This window comes from Pogona vitticeps, chromosome 3 (assembly GCF_051106095.1).
Source record: "Pogona vitticeps strain Pit_001003342236 chromosome 3, PviZW2.1, whole genome shotgun sequence".
In the NCBI taxonomy this organism is placed as follows: domain Eukaryota; kingdom Metazoa; phylum Chordata; class Lepidosauria; order Squamata; family Agamidae; genus Pogona; species Pogona vitticeps.
Window position 1 is genome coordinate 118,940,060 of NC_135785.1, and position 18,916 is coordinate 118,958,975.

At 40.5% G+C, this 18,916-nt stretch overlaps 1 protein-coding gene across 6 annotated transcripts in view; it reads right to left on the reverse strand.

Moving 5' to 3' along the window:
* Window positions 1–18,916, reverse strand: part of WDFY4 (WDFY family member 4) — a 229,534-nt gene that overhangs the window by 171,382 nt on the left and 39,236 nt on the right. For all 6 annotated transcript variants that reach the window (XR_013543668.1, XM_072994857.2, XM_078390636.1 and 3 more), the window contains exons 12-15: window positions 15,834–16,432; window positions 11,648–11,741; window positions 3,970–4,184; window positions 2,418–2,533 (exon numbers count right to left, since the gene is read on the reverse strand). Coding sequence is in view for 5 of the 6 variants with exons in the window: in XM_072994857.2 (XP_072850958.2) it covers window positions 2,418–2,533; window positions 3,970–4,184; window positions 11,648–11,741; window positions 15,834–16,432 (1,024 nt within the window). In the remaining variant the exon portion in view is untranslated. The remainder of the gene's footprint in view (window positions 1–2,417; window positions 2,534–3,969; window positions 4,185–11,647; window positions 11,742–15,833; window positions 16,433–18,916) is intronic.

Genomic DNA, 18,916 nt, shown 5'->3' on the forward strand with positions numbered 1-18,916 from the left:
CCTCTGGGGCAGCTTCCCTGCACTAATTCTCCATACAGGAGATCTTTTGGAATCAGACCATCAGCCGTTCTTACAACATGCGCAAGCCAACGTAGACATCGCTGTTTCAGTAATGTACACATGCTAAAAATTCCAGGTCGTTCTAGGACTACTCTGTTTGGAACTTTGTCCTGCCAGCTGATACCAAAAATGCATAGGAGGCAACGCATATGGGAGGTGTTCAGCTTCCTCTCCTGCCATGCACAAAGGGTCCAGGACTCACTGCAGTACAGGAGTGTGCTCAGGACACAGGCTCTACAGACCTGGATCTTGGTGTATGCCATCAGCTTCTTATTGAGCCATACTCTCTTTGTGAGTCTTGAGAACATGGTAGCTGCTTTGCCAATGCGTTTATCCAGCTCGACATCTAGGGAGAGCGTGTCAGAGATCGTTGAGCCAAGGTACACAAATTCATGGACAACCTCCAATTCTTGCATGGAGATGGTAATAGAGGGAGGTGAGGCCATGCCCTGGCCCATGACTTGTGTTTTCTTCAGGCTGATAGTTAGTCCAAAGTCCAAAGGCGCGCTTCAGCATGACAGCAAAAAAAATATCCAGAACTATTGCCTTTACAACTCTTTTGCTTCCAACTTTTACAAAGTCAACATTTTATTTCAACTGCTGCTGTTACAGATCACACTTGCAGAACTCTAAACTCAACCAAACATTTATGTATGTTGGAATGGGAAAATCAACAATGTCTGCCTTCTACACTTTGTAAGATTTTACTGAGCAGGTTCTATAGAGCCTCTGTGGGATATGTATGTTTTCTGGAAGAGCACCTGGGCTATTCTTCATCAAATGAGTCTTTGATTCATTGGTTTATGATTTAAGACCATATAATTATGCCCTTTGATGCCAATGGCATCTCTTTCATCCAAAATTAGATAACATAACCTTAAAATACTTTACAGATTGCATTATAACACTGTTAAATTAAATTGTAGCAAGAGGCTGAGTTGAAAATGAAGGGGGTACAATGGAATTGGCACTTAACAAATATGGTGGAGTTGTCCATGGATTTTTAAATTCTGAATGAGGGTGTTTGAAGTGATGGAACAATTAACTGATCAGAAACCACCTATTTGTCCTAGTATAGATTATTTTTTATATTACTCCAATATTTTGCATTAAAATCTTTTAGCATCTCCTGTTTTGCCACTGAATTGGCTATCACAGCCTTATGGAAGGAAGGAGATGATTTGTCAATTCCTTTCTGAGAGGAGGTAATCTGGTAAACAGTTTTTATGGGGAAAAAGTACTACCCAATTTAGAGATATACATGAAAATGACATTTCCTCTGTTTTTTCTATTTTTAAAACTTTTAAAGTATCTGTTTTTAGAGTTTTAAAATTTGGCACCTTTCTACTGAACATTATAATCAAGACAATATTCAATATTCAGTATCACTTCATCCATATTCCACTCTCACAGACCAACGGAATGATGAAAATTAATTCAAAGTAATTATATAAAATGAACTGAGCTAATAACATTTTTATGCCATTACCTTCTTGTTCAGGTGGCTTGTAATGAACCTGACTGCCATGGAATATCATTTCTGTTCTAGCTGTACATTTTGTTCTCTAATTAGAATGTTATAGATTTAAGTTTTTATTGTAACATTTTTTTTTCAAATTGAGGATGAAGGTAATAGTCCTCCCCTACACTTTGTCCGATTCCAGCAACTGACAGAGACAGTCTTCTTCAAACATAATAAGTTATACTTAACTGTGGCTAGCAGCCATTGACTGATCTGTCATCTGTATCAACAGCCAAGATAATCCTGAATATGTACATATTTTGCTCCAGGAAAAGTCATTAAGAGCTACTAATTCTTTCAAGATGTTGCCTGTAACAGGGGATTAGATCCTGCCAGGAGTATCACACTCATCACACAGATACCTTGACACAATAAATAAGAACATATATCTGCAAGTACATAAGCAAGTAAATGATCTTATTTGAACAAGCTGTGAGTATGCAGGTGAGCGCATCATCAGCCTGCTTTCAAAAACTACATGCGTTTTTGCAGAAATGAACTGTTGCTCTGCATATCAACAAACCGAAGCACAAAATAAATGAAAGATGTAAACGAGTGTACTCAAAATGCAAGTGCTGAGCCAGAAGCAAAATGAGATTTCCTAGGGCTGGGTCGTCCGCCAAACTATTCTTGGATGTAATTGAATCTCTACTTTTTATTTCCTACATAAAAGCTATGAAGGGAATATAAACATTTTGCATGCCATTTCTTCAGGGCAATTATTCTAATGAGATGTTGCCATTGCCCACAGATAGGACATGACTGCAGTGAAACAATAGGTACGCATCAGGAAATGTCAGTTAGAAGACAACTTCAAAGGATCTTCGGCACTCACCTTTACTTGAAGCTGCTTGACACAAACTGTTTCTGCAGTTCACAAATGCTGTGGATTGGCTCATTCCGAACCCAGATGCTAGAGGTGGTGACATAATTCCGAAGCAAAGAAATTTCCTTAAAAAGACAATGAGAAGGAGATTTAAATCATACAACCACGAAAAAGGAACAGGAACCTTTGATTGAGACAGTCTACCCATAGAGGACCCTGGTTGGAAGTTGTTGGGAGTTGTAGTCCAATATATCTGGAAGGTATTGGATCAGGAAAGACTGTTCATGAAGATGAGGGCGGGCCATAGGAGTTATTGTGCAAACGTCAAGGGCACCAAGAGGACACATTGCTAGAGAGAAAACTGCTACATGCAAAATACCTTGTTCCCAGCAGTGTTTTGAGTCTTGCCATATAGGGACTCCACACTGAATCTCCCACTGCATCAGCTCCACATGAGAAGGAGAGGCTGGTCACCTCTCTCCACTGCCACTTTATTTTATTTTTCATTTTTCACCTACTGCTCTCTGCATGAAACTGCCAGATTCTGCCTTCTAATGTTCTTTCAGAAGATTATAGAGTAGGAAAGACGTGATTCTATAGAGGAATTGTAACAATCATGTGAAGTTTGGTGTTTTATGCGCCATATCCATGTAAATCCTGCCCAGGTAAATGCCATGCTGTGCAGAATTTGGAGCAATCCTGCACAGCCTGGAGCTTCTTCTACCTCCTCCAGGTGAATCCTATGCAGAAAATATACCATTCTGTGTAGGAATTACAATAATTCCACGCAGCTTCACATTTCTTATAGAAGAAATGATCACAACATTTCTGGGAAATCCTACCAGGTTTCCTGCAAGATTTGAAAGGAAAGGAAAGGAAAAACCCAAAAGACTGCAGCAATTTTATTTCAGTGTAAATCCATTTCCTCAGACACAGTTTGTCATCAACATAATCAGATACCTAAACCACTGAGTTATCCAACAGTTCCAAGGACTGTTAAAGTAAGAGAAGAGGGACATCCTTCACACCCTATCAGAAGTATATCTCATCTGCAAAATGTCTGCCTGTTACTATGAGGTACCTATAGGTTAAAGATCCTTGAAAGATGATTTGGGATTGAACAGAAGTCAAAGAAATAGCCTTGAGAAAAGGAAAGAATTTAGAGTGGTGAGTTAGCTGGAAGAGGTTGTAGGACAAAATGTAGAAATGCCTTGGGCCTCTATGTACCCAACCATTTCTTTAAATTGGGAGTCTCCCAAATATTAGCCCCTCCTTCAGTTCACCATTGCTTTAGGCCCCAACCTCTCCTTACACAAGGATGGAAGAGCTATCTCTATAATTACTTCACACCCAACAGGTCCTCCTCCCAACATAAAAAAAGAGGCACCTACCACGTCAGAAGCACCCGGTCTCTCCTGAGCATCTTACATAGGAAGGGAGAGGAGTCCTGCTCCCTGAAACACATACATAGGCACACCACACACACACACACACACACACACACACACACACACACACACACACACACACACACACACACACACACTCACACACACACAACCTTAGGACATCAGGCTCAATGGACTGGGATGCAAGCTTCTCAAAGAGCCTGATAACGGGCAGGTGCAGGGGATTGCTGGCGTTGTGCAGCACTTCTAGGCAGGAAGTAATAATGGCGTCCAGCAAACCGGCTCCACACGCAACTTGGCGACTCTTCTCTGACTTCATCAAAGACTGAATATGGTCGGCCACAGCATATTGGATTTCCCATGATAACTAAAAGGGGGGTAACAATAGGAGAGGACAGAAAGAACAAATGTGATGGGTTCAAGTAGCTGCTCATAGGACAATCGGTACATGGATATGACATGCACAGAGCAGAAATGGTGGTGGTGCTGGGAATCTCTGAAATGTCACACGTTGTGTTTTGAATTTTTCCCCCTCTTTTCTTTCTTCTTCCTTTTTCTTCTTACAACATTGGCTAGTAAGTTTCAGTTTCATTTTTCTCTATATGGCTTTGAGTTCAGATTATTATTGTTGTTGTTTTTGTTGTTGTTACATGGCACTTCTTGTTGCTCAATACTGCTCGTAGATAGGGACCAAACGGTAATGCCTATAAATTAGGACTCAAATCCTTTAAAAATGTGAGTGAGATGACATGTTCACAAAATCACTGCTTCTTGAGTTTCAGGAAGCAAATTAGCAGTTGTTCGCAATTATTCTAAATTGGTAACCAAACATATTGGAATGATTCCAGTTATTGAAATCACTACGGAGAGGAGTATGTGATCTTGCTTTCATGTTCTTTTAGTATCTTACCTTAATGTTTGATACTTTGCAATTTTGCTACTTTCTGTACTTTTATGGTTGCTTGTTAATGCAAATCCAACTTTTAAAGTTATGTTTTATTTTGCTGTTTACCCAAAAGTGTAATATTCGGCTTATTAGAATCATAGAATAATTGATTTGGAAGGGGGTATACGGCCATCAAGTCCAACCCCACTGCTCAAGAGAGGAATCCAGATCAAAACAGATCTCACAGATGTCTGTCCAATTTTCTCTTGAATGTCTCCATTGCTGGAGTGCTCACCACCTTCTGGAGTAATTGGTTCCATTCCCATACTGCTCTAACAGTTAAGTTTAAAATCAATTGTTTGACAATGATAACTTGTTTGTCCCAGAACAGTATTTTCTTCTCATTTTCTAAAACTAGAGGTGACTGGTATTTATAGTATAGAGGAAAAGCCAAGTGTGTGTTAGGGAAAGCTGCTGATTTCCTGGCGTGAGTAATCACCTTGTGGAAGTTGCTTATTCTATCTTTAATTTTGTTGTTGAAGAGTTCCAAAACTAGAGCTGGGTTTTCAGATGAATGTTTGTTTGTGCTGGGAGTTTTAAGTCACATGTCACTGCAATCCAGAGGTCTGATATTGCTAATATGATGATATGCACTTTGTTAATTTGGCTGATGGAAGACTTGGTTACGCTTAGAGCAGGAAAGAACTGGGCTGAGTATCACATACAATCTCTTATGGATGAGTACTCTCCAGATGGTCTGGAAGACTTAGGTTGTTCAGAGTTATATACTTTAGCTGGTACTTATGCAAAACAAAAACATGTCCCTTATGTATTTTAAATGCACTCTCTATTTCCAAATCTGTATGAACAATATACAGTGGTGCCTCGCTTAACGATTACCTCATTAAACGATGAAACTGCTTTATGATGAAGTTTTTGTGATCGCTATTGCGATCGTAAAATGATGTTCCTATGGGGAAAAATCGCTTGGGAAACGATTTTTCACTAGACAACAATTTTAAAACAGCTGATCGGCGGCTCTACAATAGCTGTCCGCTGTGCAAAATGGCTCCCTGCTGTGCTTTAGGATGGATTCCTCGCTTTACAGGCACTGGAAAATGGCTGCCCTATGGAGGATCTTCGCAAAACAAGCAGGTATTTCTCCCATTGGAACGCATTGAACCGGTTTTCAATGCATTTCAATGGATCTTTTTAAATTTCGCTTGACGAGGATTTCACTTACAGCGATTTGAACATAACGAATTATCCTTATCAAGCGAGGCACCACTGTATAGTGAATGATTCTGATGTAAAAGGTTTGTGGGAGCACACGGAAGTGGGGAAAAGTGACAAAATGAACAGGTTGATGGGATTCCATGCTTTAGGACAGTCTCCCATTCCCAGTCTGACCTATTTTCAAACAAGCTGTGTTTTGGGGATTTGTAGTCCGTCTAGAAGGAATGCCCATTTGAAGGAATTCCATTAGAAGGAATGCTGTTTATTTGATAAAGGGAATTATTTAGTTAAAGAATTAACTAACCACAATTGAAACATTTAAACACTTTCTTTCAGTTTCACACAATAACAACAATAAATTAAGCACCCACATTTCTAAAGGATAACATTCATGGATTAAATTTCAAACCTAATGTACCACGTTTTGGCCTTAAAAGGCTCGTAACAGCACAGAAGATGGAATGTTGGTGGATGCAGCTTATCTGGAAGCAAATCCGGAAGCTTTCATTCTGGATTCCCTCTATTTTCATTACAGAACGCTTATCCTCATTTTTCTCCTGCTCCTTAATGTGACTACTGTAGTCACACAAATACTGAACTCATGCCTATCGCTAATTTCCACAAGGTTAAAAGGTTGGGGGGACAGAGAAGCTATATCTGAGTGAAGTCAAGAGAATGGCATTTGGGGCCTGTTGACAGACCAGCTGTATCTATCGAAATTCCATCATATGTAAAATCATGCAAATTTATGTTCCCAGTAGTAGCATATAGTTAACTCCTAAAACTCTGTTCCTGAGCAGATAACTCTGTTATCTTTAAATAATTTACTTGCTTTTTGGAATGTTATGGACGGATTAGTACCAATTCAGCATGATGAAACAATCCAGAATATCTTTATTTCTATAAGGATTCTTAGCACTAGCACATCCCCCCAAATTAAAAAAAGAGTTCCTAATAAAAGCTTGGCATCTTGTGGAAAATGCTAGTCCCAAAGTCAGCCATGGGGCCACATTCCCAGTTCTGTGTCAACCAGAGTCCCCTCCTGTGCCAGCAATCAGAGAAATGAATGGCATATTACTGTATCACTGGACTATGAATGTTCTTACTTTGCAACTGGAGAACTAAGAGTAGCATCTAGAACATTAGTGAACATAGTTGGTGAGATGTATTTGGTTCCATGGGTGATTAGATTATTCAACCTGCCCTGCTTAATGTACTGGAGTTGCCTAAAAGTACAAATATAATATTTCACATCTCTTGCTCCTTTTAATGCTGTTTGTACAGATGTTTTCAAAGGATCAGCTCCTCTGCTTCTCCAACAAGTGAGAATGCATTAAACTCCAGACATTTTAAAGTAACTCTTAATGCCTTTTATCCTTTAAATATTGCATTTCCTAATAATTATTTGTTTCAGCAAAAAGCAAGGTCAAAGAGAAAAAAAGAAACTATGTAGATCTTGGCTAAGTAAATTATTTCCCTCCCAAATAAATTCAATATGGCCTTAATGGAGTACAAGGAATTGATTGTACTCATTATGACAGCAGCCCTGCCAATAATAAGACTGCCTTGTTTTGGATAAAATGTGCTGTTTTCAGAGATGCTCATTCCAGTAAAAATGGTTTTAGTGAAAAAAGGAATGGTGACAGGAAACTAGTCATGTTTCCTCAGCTGTTATGGATTGATTTTCCTACATATCACTCCCACAATTGGTCAGGGATATAGGTGGTGCATTAGAAATCAGCAGAGGAGTTTGCAACTTTGCCTCAGGTTGAAGTGTAAGGGCAAAAAGCCATCTGCCCTCAGCAATCACCCAGATATTTGTAAGTAGTTCCTGTCTTTTTTTAATCCATTGCATTTCATGTCTTCTTCACCTTGGGAACTATGTTTTCGTTTCTCCACGCTACAGAGCTCATTAATACCTTGGTGTTTTTTTTTTAAAAAAAAAATCTGTTTTCATTAAGTTCAAAAGCAAATTCATACATTTGAAAACTATGGATGGCCTGTCATGAGGTGGGATATATGTATCCTGTGGGGGTGGGGAGGTTTGGTCTTCACAGCATTGCAGCATGGTAGAACTGAAAGGAACCCTAACAATCAAGAAATCAAATCCTTTGCTGAGGCAAGAAATCCATAACTCAAGTGTCCCTCACAGATAATCATCCAAAACCTACAAAGAAGGAGATCCTACTAGTTTTCAAAATAGTCTGTTCCATTGTCAACAGCTCGGTTAGGAGTCTCTACCTCTTTTTCTTGAAATTTGAATCCATTGTTTTAGATGCTATTCTCTATAGTTTATAATTATAATCTTAGAACTGCAGAGCCGGAAGGGACCCTATGGATTACCAGGTTCAACCTAGAGATGTAAAATTTCTAAAAATTTCCATTTTTTCCCGGGGGGGGGGGTCTAGGGGGAAATGGAAATTTTCAGAAATTTTACATCTCTAGTCCAACCTCTGTCAAGGAGGCAGAGTGGATAATCAAATTTCTAATCTATGGTCCCACAGCCAGATATCTAAACCACCAAGCCATCTGGCCAGTTTCTCCTTGATAGCCCTTCAAACACCAAAGATGCCTATCATATCACCTATCAGCCTTATAAAAGGCCAGCTCTCTTAACCAATCTTCATAGGGCTTTATTTCCAGAGCAATTATGATCTTGAGCATCATCCTCTAGATAATTCCAGCTTCAACTGTGTTGTCCAGCAAGGATACAATTCCAGATGAGGTATGACTAAAACAAAATAGAATACTCCACTTAAAAAATAAAATAAAAATACTGCATCATTTTGATGGCCCTTTGCACTTTCAGTGTTACGAACTTCAATACCCATAGTTTTCAATTTGTTATTGCACTAATAAACATCTCAGGAATTATGTTTCCAACTAATTTGATTATTAACTTCAATGTGCATTAGAAAGTGCTATGCCCCTTAGAGATTACTAAGCACATCAGAACCAAGATTTAAATCACCTAGCAAAGAATAAACTATTAAATTCAACTAGAGATACTATTGCACAGGTATGTATGGGGTTGCATTGTTGTGTTATAGCTTCTGCACATCCCAATGACAATTGATTAAAAAAATCAGAATAAGTTTGTAAAATTTATATTTTCAGAGAAAGTATATTTAGGAATTAATGTTCTTAAGAATGTGGTATTTATATTGTAGGAAAAATATTTTTATTTGCTTGACATGCCAACAATGAGGAATTGGTATTTAAGCATGCCAGCTGTGTGCCAGGGATGGGGTGGCCAGATTATTTCCAGCATCTTCATTTGTGAAATCCTACAAAGTCATTGCTTCACTTTTGCATGGAAGGCAAATGAACAGATACTGGGACAGTCCTGAACACATCTTTTGCAGGCAAAGCTTCAATTAATATAGATGGATCATATTGTCCAAGTTAGCCGAGAAGGCAAGTTTTTGGAACATTGCCTTAGCTTAGACAAAAATATTTGGGCATCACTCTGGAGCAAAACCTGAGTACAGAAAACATTTTCTGAACAGAAGGTTGCCACCACAAATAACATATTTAGGAAACTGGTTGTGTCAGACACCCACAAACAATAAGAACAACAGTTTTGTCCCTGTGCTACTCCACAGCAGAATATGCTAGTGCCATATGGAATACATCACCACATGTCAAACAAGTGGATGTAGCCCTTAATGAATTATGCAAGATTATTACTAGCTACTTGAGATCTACCCCCATTGAAAAAAATGTAGAAAAATCTGCAGTAACTGAACATGCCCTAAAAAAAGCTGGACATGAAATTCTATTTCAAAATACTGAAATACTGGACAACACCAGGAATCATTACGTCAGACTGCACAGGGAAGCAATTGAAATCCACAAGCACCAGCAGAACTTCAACAAAAAAGAGGAAATATATTCGCGAAGGATTTCACGGCTGGGATCTAATGGTTGTTCTGGTTTTTTTGGGGCTCTTTGGTCGTGTTCTGAAGGTTGTTCTTCCTAACGTTTTGCCAGTCTCTGTCGCCGGCATCTTCAGAGGACAGCAACCTGTGCTCTGGTGTAGCCAACTACACCAGAGCACAGGTTGCTGTCCTCTGAAGATGCCGGCCACAGAGACTGGCAAAACGTTAGGCAGAACAACCTTCAGAACACAACCAAAGAGCCTGAAAAACCCACAACAACCAAAAAATCTATTATTTGGCTGACATTGCCCCACTAGAAGTTTGTCAAGGTGTGCAAGCAAATAATGAACAAAATAAGGTAATACAGCACCAAGCCCATCCATTTCATGGACACCAACTCTCTAAATGATGGTTAAAACTAAGGAAAGGTTTTCAGCACACATCTGAAGCTCTAAATATTAAACCAGAAGAGACTAGTCTAAATATGTGGGGAACAAAAACTATACACCTTGCTGAATGAATGAATGCTGAAGAGTGTCTCGTATTAGGACAAGACTCTAGCTGGACCATCTGGAAGTCAATTAATAGACTTTGAAGTGAAGTAGGAAGATCAATGCATAATCAAGTAAAATAGGGCTACTTGGACTGCAGGTGAGACATATGTACAGTTTGTATGGCTTTTTTAAAAAAAGCAGTGACACTGTGGGCCAAGAGGGAGCTGACTGGGAGTCAAGCCAGTATTTATTTAATAGTGGAAAAGAGAACAGGGAAGAACACTATATCCTCTCCTCATGACCATCTGAGACTCAAGGAGAACAGAGACAGGTGAAGTGGAAGATGCTTAATGTCCAGGAAGAAATAAGATCCCATGTATCCCTAGAGGAACAACCAAGGGCCCTCCAATCTGGGGAGGTGAAGCAGAGAAAAGGTCAGGGTGGAGAGTAGGTGCTTCAAAGACATTACTCTTGACTGGACTTCTTGTCCAGACTCTAGAAATCAGAGGTCTTAAAAGTGCACTGTTCAATCTACTTTTTCATAGTTTGATACTCCATCTCTGACATTTCCATCAATATAATATGTATTAATGGGTTTAAAATGCACACAATAAAAATGAATACAAATTAATACAAAAAGCACAGGATAAAACTGACCTACAACATGAAATAGCATTAAAGGATGTTGGGAGGAACATAGTAATATTAGACAATTGCCTGCAAAATCTAATATGTGGAATAGAAAGCATATTTGGAATGGGAAAGTGAAAGATGAAGCCTCTTTCCATTGCACTTCACTCACTCTTCTCCACCCCATCTTCTCCCCTCTCTCAGCTCCAACTGCAACAGTGCCCTGAACCTCTTTGCTAGACCTGGTCTCATCGTCGTTGTCCTCTTGTTCACTTCCATACTGACTGTTATTGAGAAAGAAAAGTGGAAGTGGATGTGGAGAAGCACACCTGCCCAGCTGGAACCCTGAACACAACCATTTCACACCTCACCATTCTGTGTCAGTTTCATGGGTTGCCCTTCATTTTGACAAAGGTACTTAAAATCAGAACTAAATTTTAAGAATTAAAAATAAATGAGATGTTAAATGGCAACACAGAATTCCTCGTTCCATGTTTTGTCATAGCCAAGGGTCATGGTTATAAAACCTCAGCCACAGAAGCCAGGCCATGCTGTTTGACCACCCAGTCACTAGGGATGTGAAAGCATCTTGCACCTACACCAGCCTACAGTCTCTGACAAAGCAGAAGCCAAGAACATTTTCTAGGAGACAAACAGAAAAGCAACTGCAAAAACCTCAATGGATTATCCATTCAAGACTTACTTCTGGATGATCTTTGTGGTAGAGTTTGCAAAGCAGTTTTACCATAATGCAAAAAGCTCCAGAACATATGATCATCCCGTCCTCATCTTTTGACCTGCAAAGAAAAGATGTGAAGAGATGTAAGGCATCACCCCACACATGGGCAGACGTTGATGGCTAATAATAACACAAGAAAGTAAGAACAGCAATGCAGTGAGGTTTATGAATGGAAGACAATAGTATCTGGGTTTCCTATAAAATTGCAGTACTTCACTTTTCAAGCTGTCCACATCACGAAACTTTTCTCCTTAACCTTTAGGCAACAGAGCCACTACCGATGGCAGAGAGCTGTGGGGATAGGGTCAGTTTTCATCCCATACAGGCCAAACAGCCCATTACTCAAAGAGGAAAATCCTTAACTTCAAAAGTAACTTGGTGCCACAGCAAAAACACTGGGATTAAGTAAATGAGTTTGCTTTATTTAGTGACTGGTGTTCAGGACTTAAGCGCAGGATTTCTTTGACATCTGTAAAACATTGCATCAATCACCTCCCTGCAACATTAAGAGCTTTCAACTCTTAATTACAGAGAAACTGCTTTGTTCACCTTGGTGGATGACCTGTGCCAGGAACTGGACAAGGGTGTGTGCCCTTTGTTGGTTCTACTGGAACTCTCAGTGGCTTTTAATACCACGGTGTTGTGGAAGAAATTTCTAGAGAAAATGTTCAAGTTATATGCGTATAGATTTCTTCCACAGTATCCCCCTGGGTTATCTCCCTCGAATGGGACTTGGTGGCACTGTCTTACAGTGGCTCTGGTCTTTCCTGGAGGGCAAATCTCAGAAAGTGGTGACAGTGAAACAATGTGTTTACATTCAACCCACTGCTGATATATCAATGGGGAGGAGTCAGGGGTTACAGCAGTGTGCCAGAATTTAGCCGTTCAGTCCAGTGTTGCCATCCAGTCTCCTGGCCTGTTGGAATATTAGGGAAAGGGATAGAGCCATGGAATTGATTGTAGTATCAGGGAAAATTAGTAATGTCTGGATAGCTCAGTGGCTTAGGTGAGGTTGGGAGTTCAATCCCCAACTTTGCCTCCTGGGAGTCGAGCCAGCTTGTGTGGCCCTGAGCTAGCTGCATAGCCCCACGGCGCCCCCAGAAGAAGGGAATGGTAAACCACTTCTGAGAACGCTCTACCTAGAAAACTCTGAAGAGGGTCACCATAAGTCAGAATAACTTGATGGTATGTGATTATTTTATTAGGGATATGTTTCTATAGCTTTAGGAGCTCCTTCAAGTCTTCATGCTTACACTGGGTGAAGTATTTCCTCCTCTCCACCACACAGTTTCTCTGGGTCAAAGAAGGTATCAAAGTCAATATGCGTTACCCCAAATTAGCCCATTTTCTTTCCTATAACTTGAAACACATGTCTGAGGTACCAGACTGAAGCCTACGTGTATCTTTCAAAACAAAGCCATGGAATGTGAATAATTGCAAAAGTAAATACAATGAAAAAACTGACATATTTTATCATTGAAGGGATAATATGAGGAAAGAAAAAGATTACTACGCGTAAAGAAACATGGTGCTGGAGGAGAACTTGCAGATACTCTGGACTGCCAGAAAGAGGAACGAGTGGCTCCTAGATCAAATCAAGCCTGAACTATCTCTGAAGGCAAAAATGTTGAAACTGAGGGTGTCCTACTTTGAGCCCATCATGAGAAGACAGGAATGCTGAATAAGGTGGAAGGCAGCAGAAAAAGAGGAAGACCAAATGTAAGATGGACTCACTCCCTAAAAGAAGCCACAGGCTTGAATTTATAAAAGCGAAGCAGGGCAGTTGAGGACATTTTGGAGATCGCTAATTGCCTAATGCATTGAAGCTGCATAATATTGGACAGGATCTAATAGATTAGCCAATGCTTGGGCAATATAAGCCAGTGGTACTTTGTCCAGGCATGCTCGCCACACTGCATGAAGGGATCCTTCAGGCAAGATTGGGGTCTAGAACTTGGTAAGGAGGATTCAGCTCTGCTTGGATGGCTCTTCCTCCCCTCCCCTCCAAAGACCCTGGGTAGGCCAACAACTCAGCAGCAATAGCTGTGCCTGTAATTAAACATTGCAGAGTTAGGGAAAAGAAAGTTCCAAGATGTGGCTGAGGGGAAAAAATTAAAATCAGCCCATTTCCTTTGCTCTGCCCCATCACAAATGTTTATGTATCTCCAATTATCAGTTAATACATCTTTTTTTTAAATAAGGCTGCCTAATTTTAGCAGCAGCATGTGGACGAGGTGCTAGGTAATTATCCATTTCAAGTATGTTCCAAAGGGATACATCAATGAGAGTTTAATAATGAATATTAACAACACAGTCTTCATAAAAAGTTTTCACTGATGGGAAATTGATAAATAAAACAAAAGAGAAACAGAATACAGAACACACTGCCCCCCAGTGCCACAGGTATCTCATTTCATCTCACAAAATTGCTCTATAACAAACATTTCCAGCCCCAATTAAATGACCACAAAAATCCTCACCATTTTAATTACTGTAAGTCAAAACAAAATGTTCATAATGAATTGGCCAAAACTTTTGCCCAGTTATCTACTGACTGCTCATACAATCTATAAATATTTTTTTTAAAAAAATTGTGCTAGAACATTTTTTTCCCAAAGTCTAGAAAAGTCCCAGAGGTCAAGTGGAAAGAATAGGAAAACATTTACAAACTCTATGCTCTTATCTAAATGCTGCAGTAACTCTGCTACATAGGAAGCTGTGGTGCAGAAACAGAGAGCATTGCGCCTGGGCCCTTCAATCTGGCTCCTTCCATGTTTTACCATTTCTGACACACTCTTTTGGTCATTCTGCATCTTGCCTTGCCAAACACAGCTGGAGGTGTAACATTTCAGTTTCCGGCATGCCAAATAACATATTTCTTTAAAACATCTCTGACTATCTAGTTTGAGAGATGGCAAGACAATGAGTGATTGATAGACAGACATGTCAATCCTTAGAACAATTCTCCAGTTACCCTGATTTGAGGCAGAGATTATGACTCCTCATAATTTAAAAAAAGCCTTAAATTGGTTTTCAGGCACCTTAATTGCCTAGTCACTTAGCTATTTGCCTGAAACTTTTCAGGTTTTTGGTATGGAGATACATGTAAGATGTGTGCTTTGCCCTAAACCCCAATCAAAGAGAAGGGGGAACAAATCACACCCACATCCTTGTTTTAACGAGAAGATTCCGCTTCCATTTAAATTATTGTGTAAAGTGAGATGTTTATGCACTTGTGATTCATCTTAAAGTTCAAACAAGACCGTAGGAGCAGACTTGAGTGCTAGAGCCTCCTCCTCCCCATGACTTTCCTGCCTACAGCTCCACCTTCCAGCTACATGTGTCCATTCTGGGCTCAGAGGCCATATCAGGAAACACACTGCTGGTGGAGAGTGAGCCTCCTGATGCAGTGGTTAAACTGCTGCACTACAGCTAAAACTGTACTCACGACCCAGGGTTCAATCCCAGGTAGCTGGCTCAAGGTTGACTCAGCCTTCTATCCTTCCGAGGTTGGTAAAATGAGTAGCCATCTCGTGGGGAGGCGCAATGTGTAACCTGGATAATTAACTTGTAAACCTCCCAGAGAGTGTTTGGAGTGCTATGGGGTGGTATATAAGCAGCATGCTTTGCTTTTTGCGTTGCTTTTGATGCCCTGTTTCCTTGAAAATAAAATCTAAGCTGAAAATAAGCCCTAGTAGGACTTTTCAGGATGCTCTTAATATAAGCCCTACCCCCAAAATAAGCCCCAGCCCCTCCACCATTGTGCAGCAACCAGAAGAACATGACATGACTGTATTTGAATAAATGCAGATTATTGTACATGAAAAAATAAAACATCCCCTGAAAATAAGCCCTATACGTTTTTTGGAGCAAAAGTTAATATAAGACCCTGTCTTATTTTTGGGGAAACACGGTAGCGGGGTGTGTGTGTGTGGAATCAGGACCATTCCCCCCTGCATTCTTTAAAATGTCCCATCTTAAGGTCTGTTGTTGTTATGTGTGCTTTCAACCTTATATGTCTGTGGAAAGAAAAAGGAGTGTATGCAAACATATTGTTACCTGAAAAAAATGTCCAAGCATAAAATAACAAGAAATCTCTAATTAATGCTTTAGAATATTCATATTCTAAACGTTTTTTAAAAAATCTTACTTGTCTTTGGATCCTGTCCACAGACTGACATCCATATCATTATCCCCAAAGCTGTCTTCAGGTTCTTCTCTATTTTCTTTCACCTTTTGAATATACACTGGAAGTTGATCTTCATCTTGCTTCATTTCCACCAAGCAGCTTTTGAACTTGAAGGGGTCGCACCTGGCCATATAGTCAAGGAAACTGAATATACTTATGCAGCTTTTTAGCTGAATAGGAAAGGTCTCCGAGGAGCAAACAGCTGCCTCTGAAAACTCGGCGAACGATCGTGTTTTGCTGAGCTGAGTTGTCATCAATCCCCACTTCTGTGCTGAGAAGCAACCAAGCAAGCCCAGATCTTCGGCCATCTTCTCAAAGAGACCATTCTTTTGGAAGAAGTCACTGTTGATTGGATCCATGTACAGAGCAGCCGCTATCACTTGGAGTATATGCAGTATAAGCTCCATCATGTGGCTGTGACCACATGAGGCCCATAAACCTGAAGGTGGGTCCTGCAAGGCACCTTCCATATCAGCCAAAAGAGAGAGCAGTCCATTAAAACCACTACTGGTTCTGAAGGCTGAGCGACCCTTGGGATTTTCCAGTATTCTTAGGAGAGACTTGAGAGACAGCATGGGAGAGAAAAGAGAGAATTAGGCATTCGACACGTCATTCATCACCTGTGCATACATTCAAAACAATTAGAATCGGGGTCTGGTTTTCACTTTGCCTTGGCTACTTGAGTTGCCCGGTTGGGAGCATACTCCCATTCTCCGAGACAGGGGCCTCGATCCTTCTAAGGTCAAAGGGACAGGCCTTTTTTGTATCCTTTAGGTGGGACAGACCAGGGTTGGCAGGGCTATATTGTTCAGGTTTTGTGCCACTGCTGACAAGACTTCTGCATCAAGAAGAAGAGTCACAAGACTGGTGCTCCATTCCCTGTCTTGTTCCAGTTGGCATAATGAACACACCCATAAACCAGGAATGAACAAAAGGGCCTGACAAGTGAATTCCAATTTTGCTCACCCTGAGATTTGTCTCTCCACTGTACGGCCCAGGGAATTACAGCAATTCCCTCAGGCTTCAGCCAGCACCTTGACACCTGTCACACTATTAGCTGTATTATTTAAGAGTGTTAATGTGGGGGCTCACATGACTCAATTCTCCTCCACTGAAAACAATTACTTCACTTTAAAAACAAATAAGTAAAAGGGTTTTAATATAATCCTTTCAGTTGTAATATATGAAGGAACATCTAATCATGTGAACCTTCTCCACAGCTCCAGCAGTCTGAACTAGCAAACGCCGGACCAAAATTTACCACCTCAATAAGAACTAAACCTTGTGACTAATTGGAGTTTAAAGTCAAGCCGCCTAAAGGGACACTGGTAGCATTGTGGGTCAGACTGGGTGCATATTACAAAGGAAGAGTTGTGAGGACTAACTGTTGTGAACATGTGCTCAAGCTGCTGCTGAGCCAAACCTTTGGCAGCATGGCTTACCTTTGCCTCCCTCCCTGGATAATGCGAGCCCCTAGGTCTCATGAGAGCAGTTGGGCGAGAGGGGGGAACGTTAGGTTATTTAAGGGATGTTTCCCTCCCTCTGCCCTATTCCTTTTCTGGCACCCACCTGCCTGCCCTATATTCTAGTGTGAGTTTTCTGGTCGCCTCCGGGGCCAAATAGGAATTTTTGACCCGCATCCTGATTGGCTCTTGGATGCGGGAATTTTTTTCCTATCCCATACTGGAACTGGGCGCTGGCATTTTATGAGGTGGAAGTTCAGTCACACTGGCGGGTAGTGCAGATAAAACAGTTTTTTTTCTGGTGAGTCCCATTGCAAACTCAGGCAAGCAAACAGCCCATCGGACCTCCCAGCACTGAGGATCATGGGATTACAGTGCTTGGGGGGAAATATGTGCTCGGCAACAACAGGGCCAACAGTCAACAAGTAAAAGATGGCTTGAGGTCCAGGGGTGGTCAAATTGTGGCCGGCCGAATTCTCACTGTCTTTAAGACCGTGAGAACTTGGGGCTGGGGACTTGCCCATTTGTTGATTAAGGGGTACTTTGAGACCTTTGTGATTTAACCTGATTCCACACTACTGCAGACCCCCCTTCGCCAAAGGATGGCAACATTGAAATATGATCAATAAAGTGTGGCCCGTGTTTTAACCCGTGATACTTGTCTCGCGTCTTTATTCTGGGGTGGGGAGAGCAAAGATACAACTACTGGAGCTTACAGACCATTTCCTTTCACTACCTCCAAAGCTGAGAAGCCACTTTACATATCCCTTATATTCCCAGCATGCCAAATTTTAAAGAGGGAGGGTTCTGTACATTTTCAGAATGAGTTTCTGAACAGGACTACATTTTCTGCTTATAACGCAGAATTGCATCAAAGCTAAACAAAGCAATAACACTAGTTCATAAAAGAACTAGAGTACAAGTGGCCCTCAGCATTTGAACATATGAAGTTACCTCATACAAAGTGAACTTACTGGCTCAGTTAGTGTAGTACTTTGTATTCTGACTGGCATCAGATTTCTGAATTTTATCTGCTGGTTATTTCAAAACCCAGATAACTCCAGTTTTTTTCCCCACTGGAGATACTCTAGATATTAAATGTTGGATTTCAAATCTATTTTAGTATTTAGTGTATATTCATTCACCGAGAGACACTCTAAAGGAGCTTCTTATACAATCTGGATTCCATAGATTGATACCCAAGATGGCGCAGTAGACACATGTTCTTATTATCTCTTTGGCAGAGGCTTAAATGATATGCTGTTGGATTCTTCTAATCCTGTGATTCAGGATCCATACCCACTGTTTGGGAATCAATGGTGACACTAGCAAGTTCATCTGAAATGAACCCATTTAAACCCATCAAGGAAGAGATGTAAACGGAGCCCAGTATTTCACTATCTACATGTAAAAATGGAGATTTCTATTAATTTTGAAGGGCTGATATTAGTGTCCATCACATAACGTAGCAAAAATTAATGTCAAATAACATGTGATGGGACTTTCCCACCACCATTCAGAAACTATCACTCTTCCTTCCCCTTAACCCCTCAAAAGAGTCTTGCCAGAAATGGAAGAAGA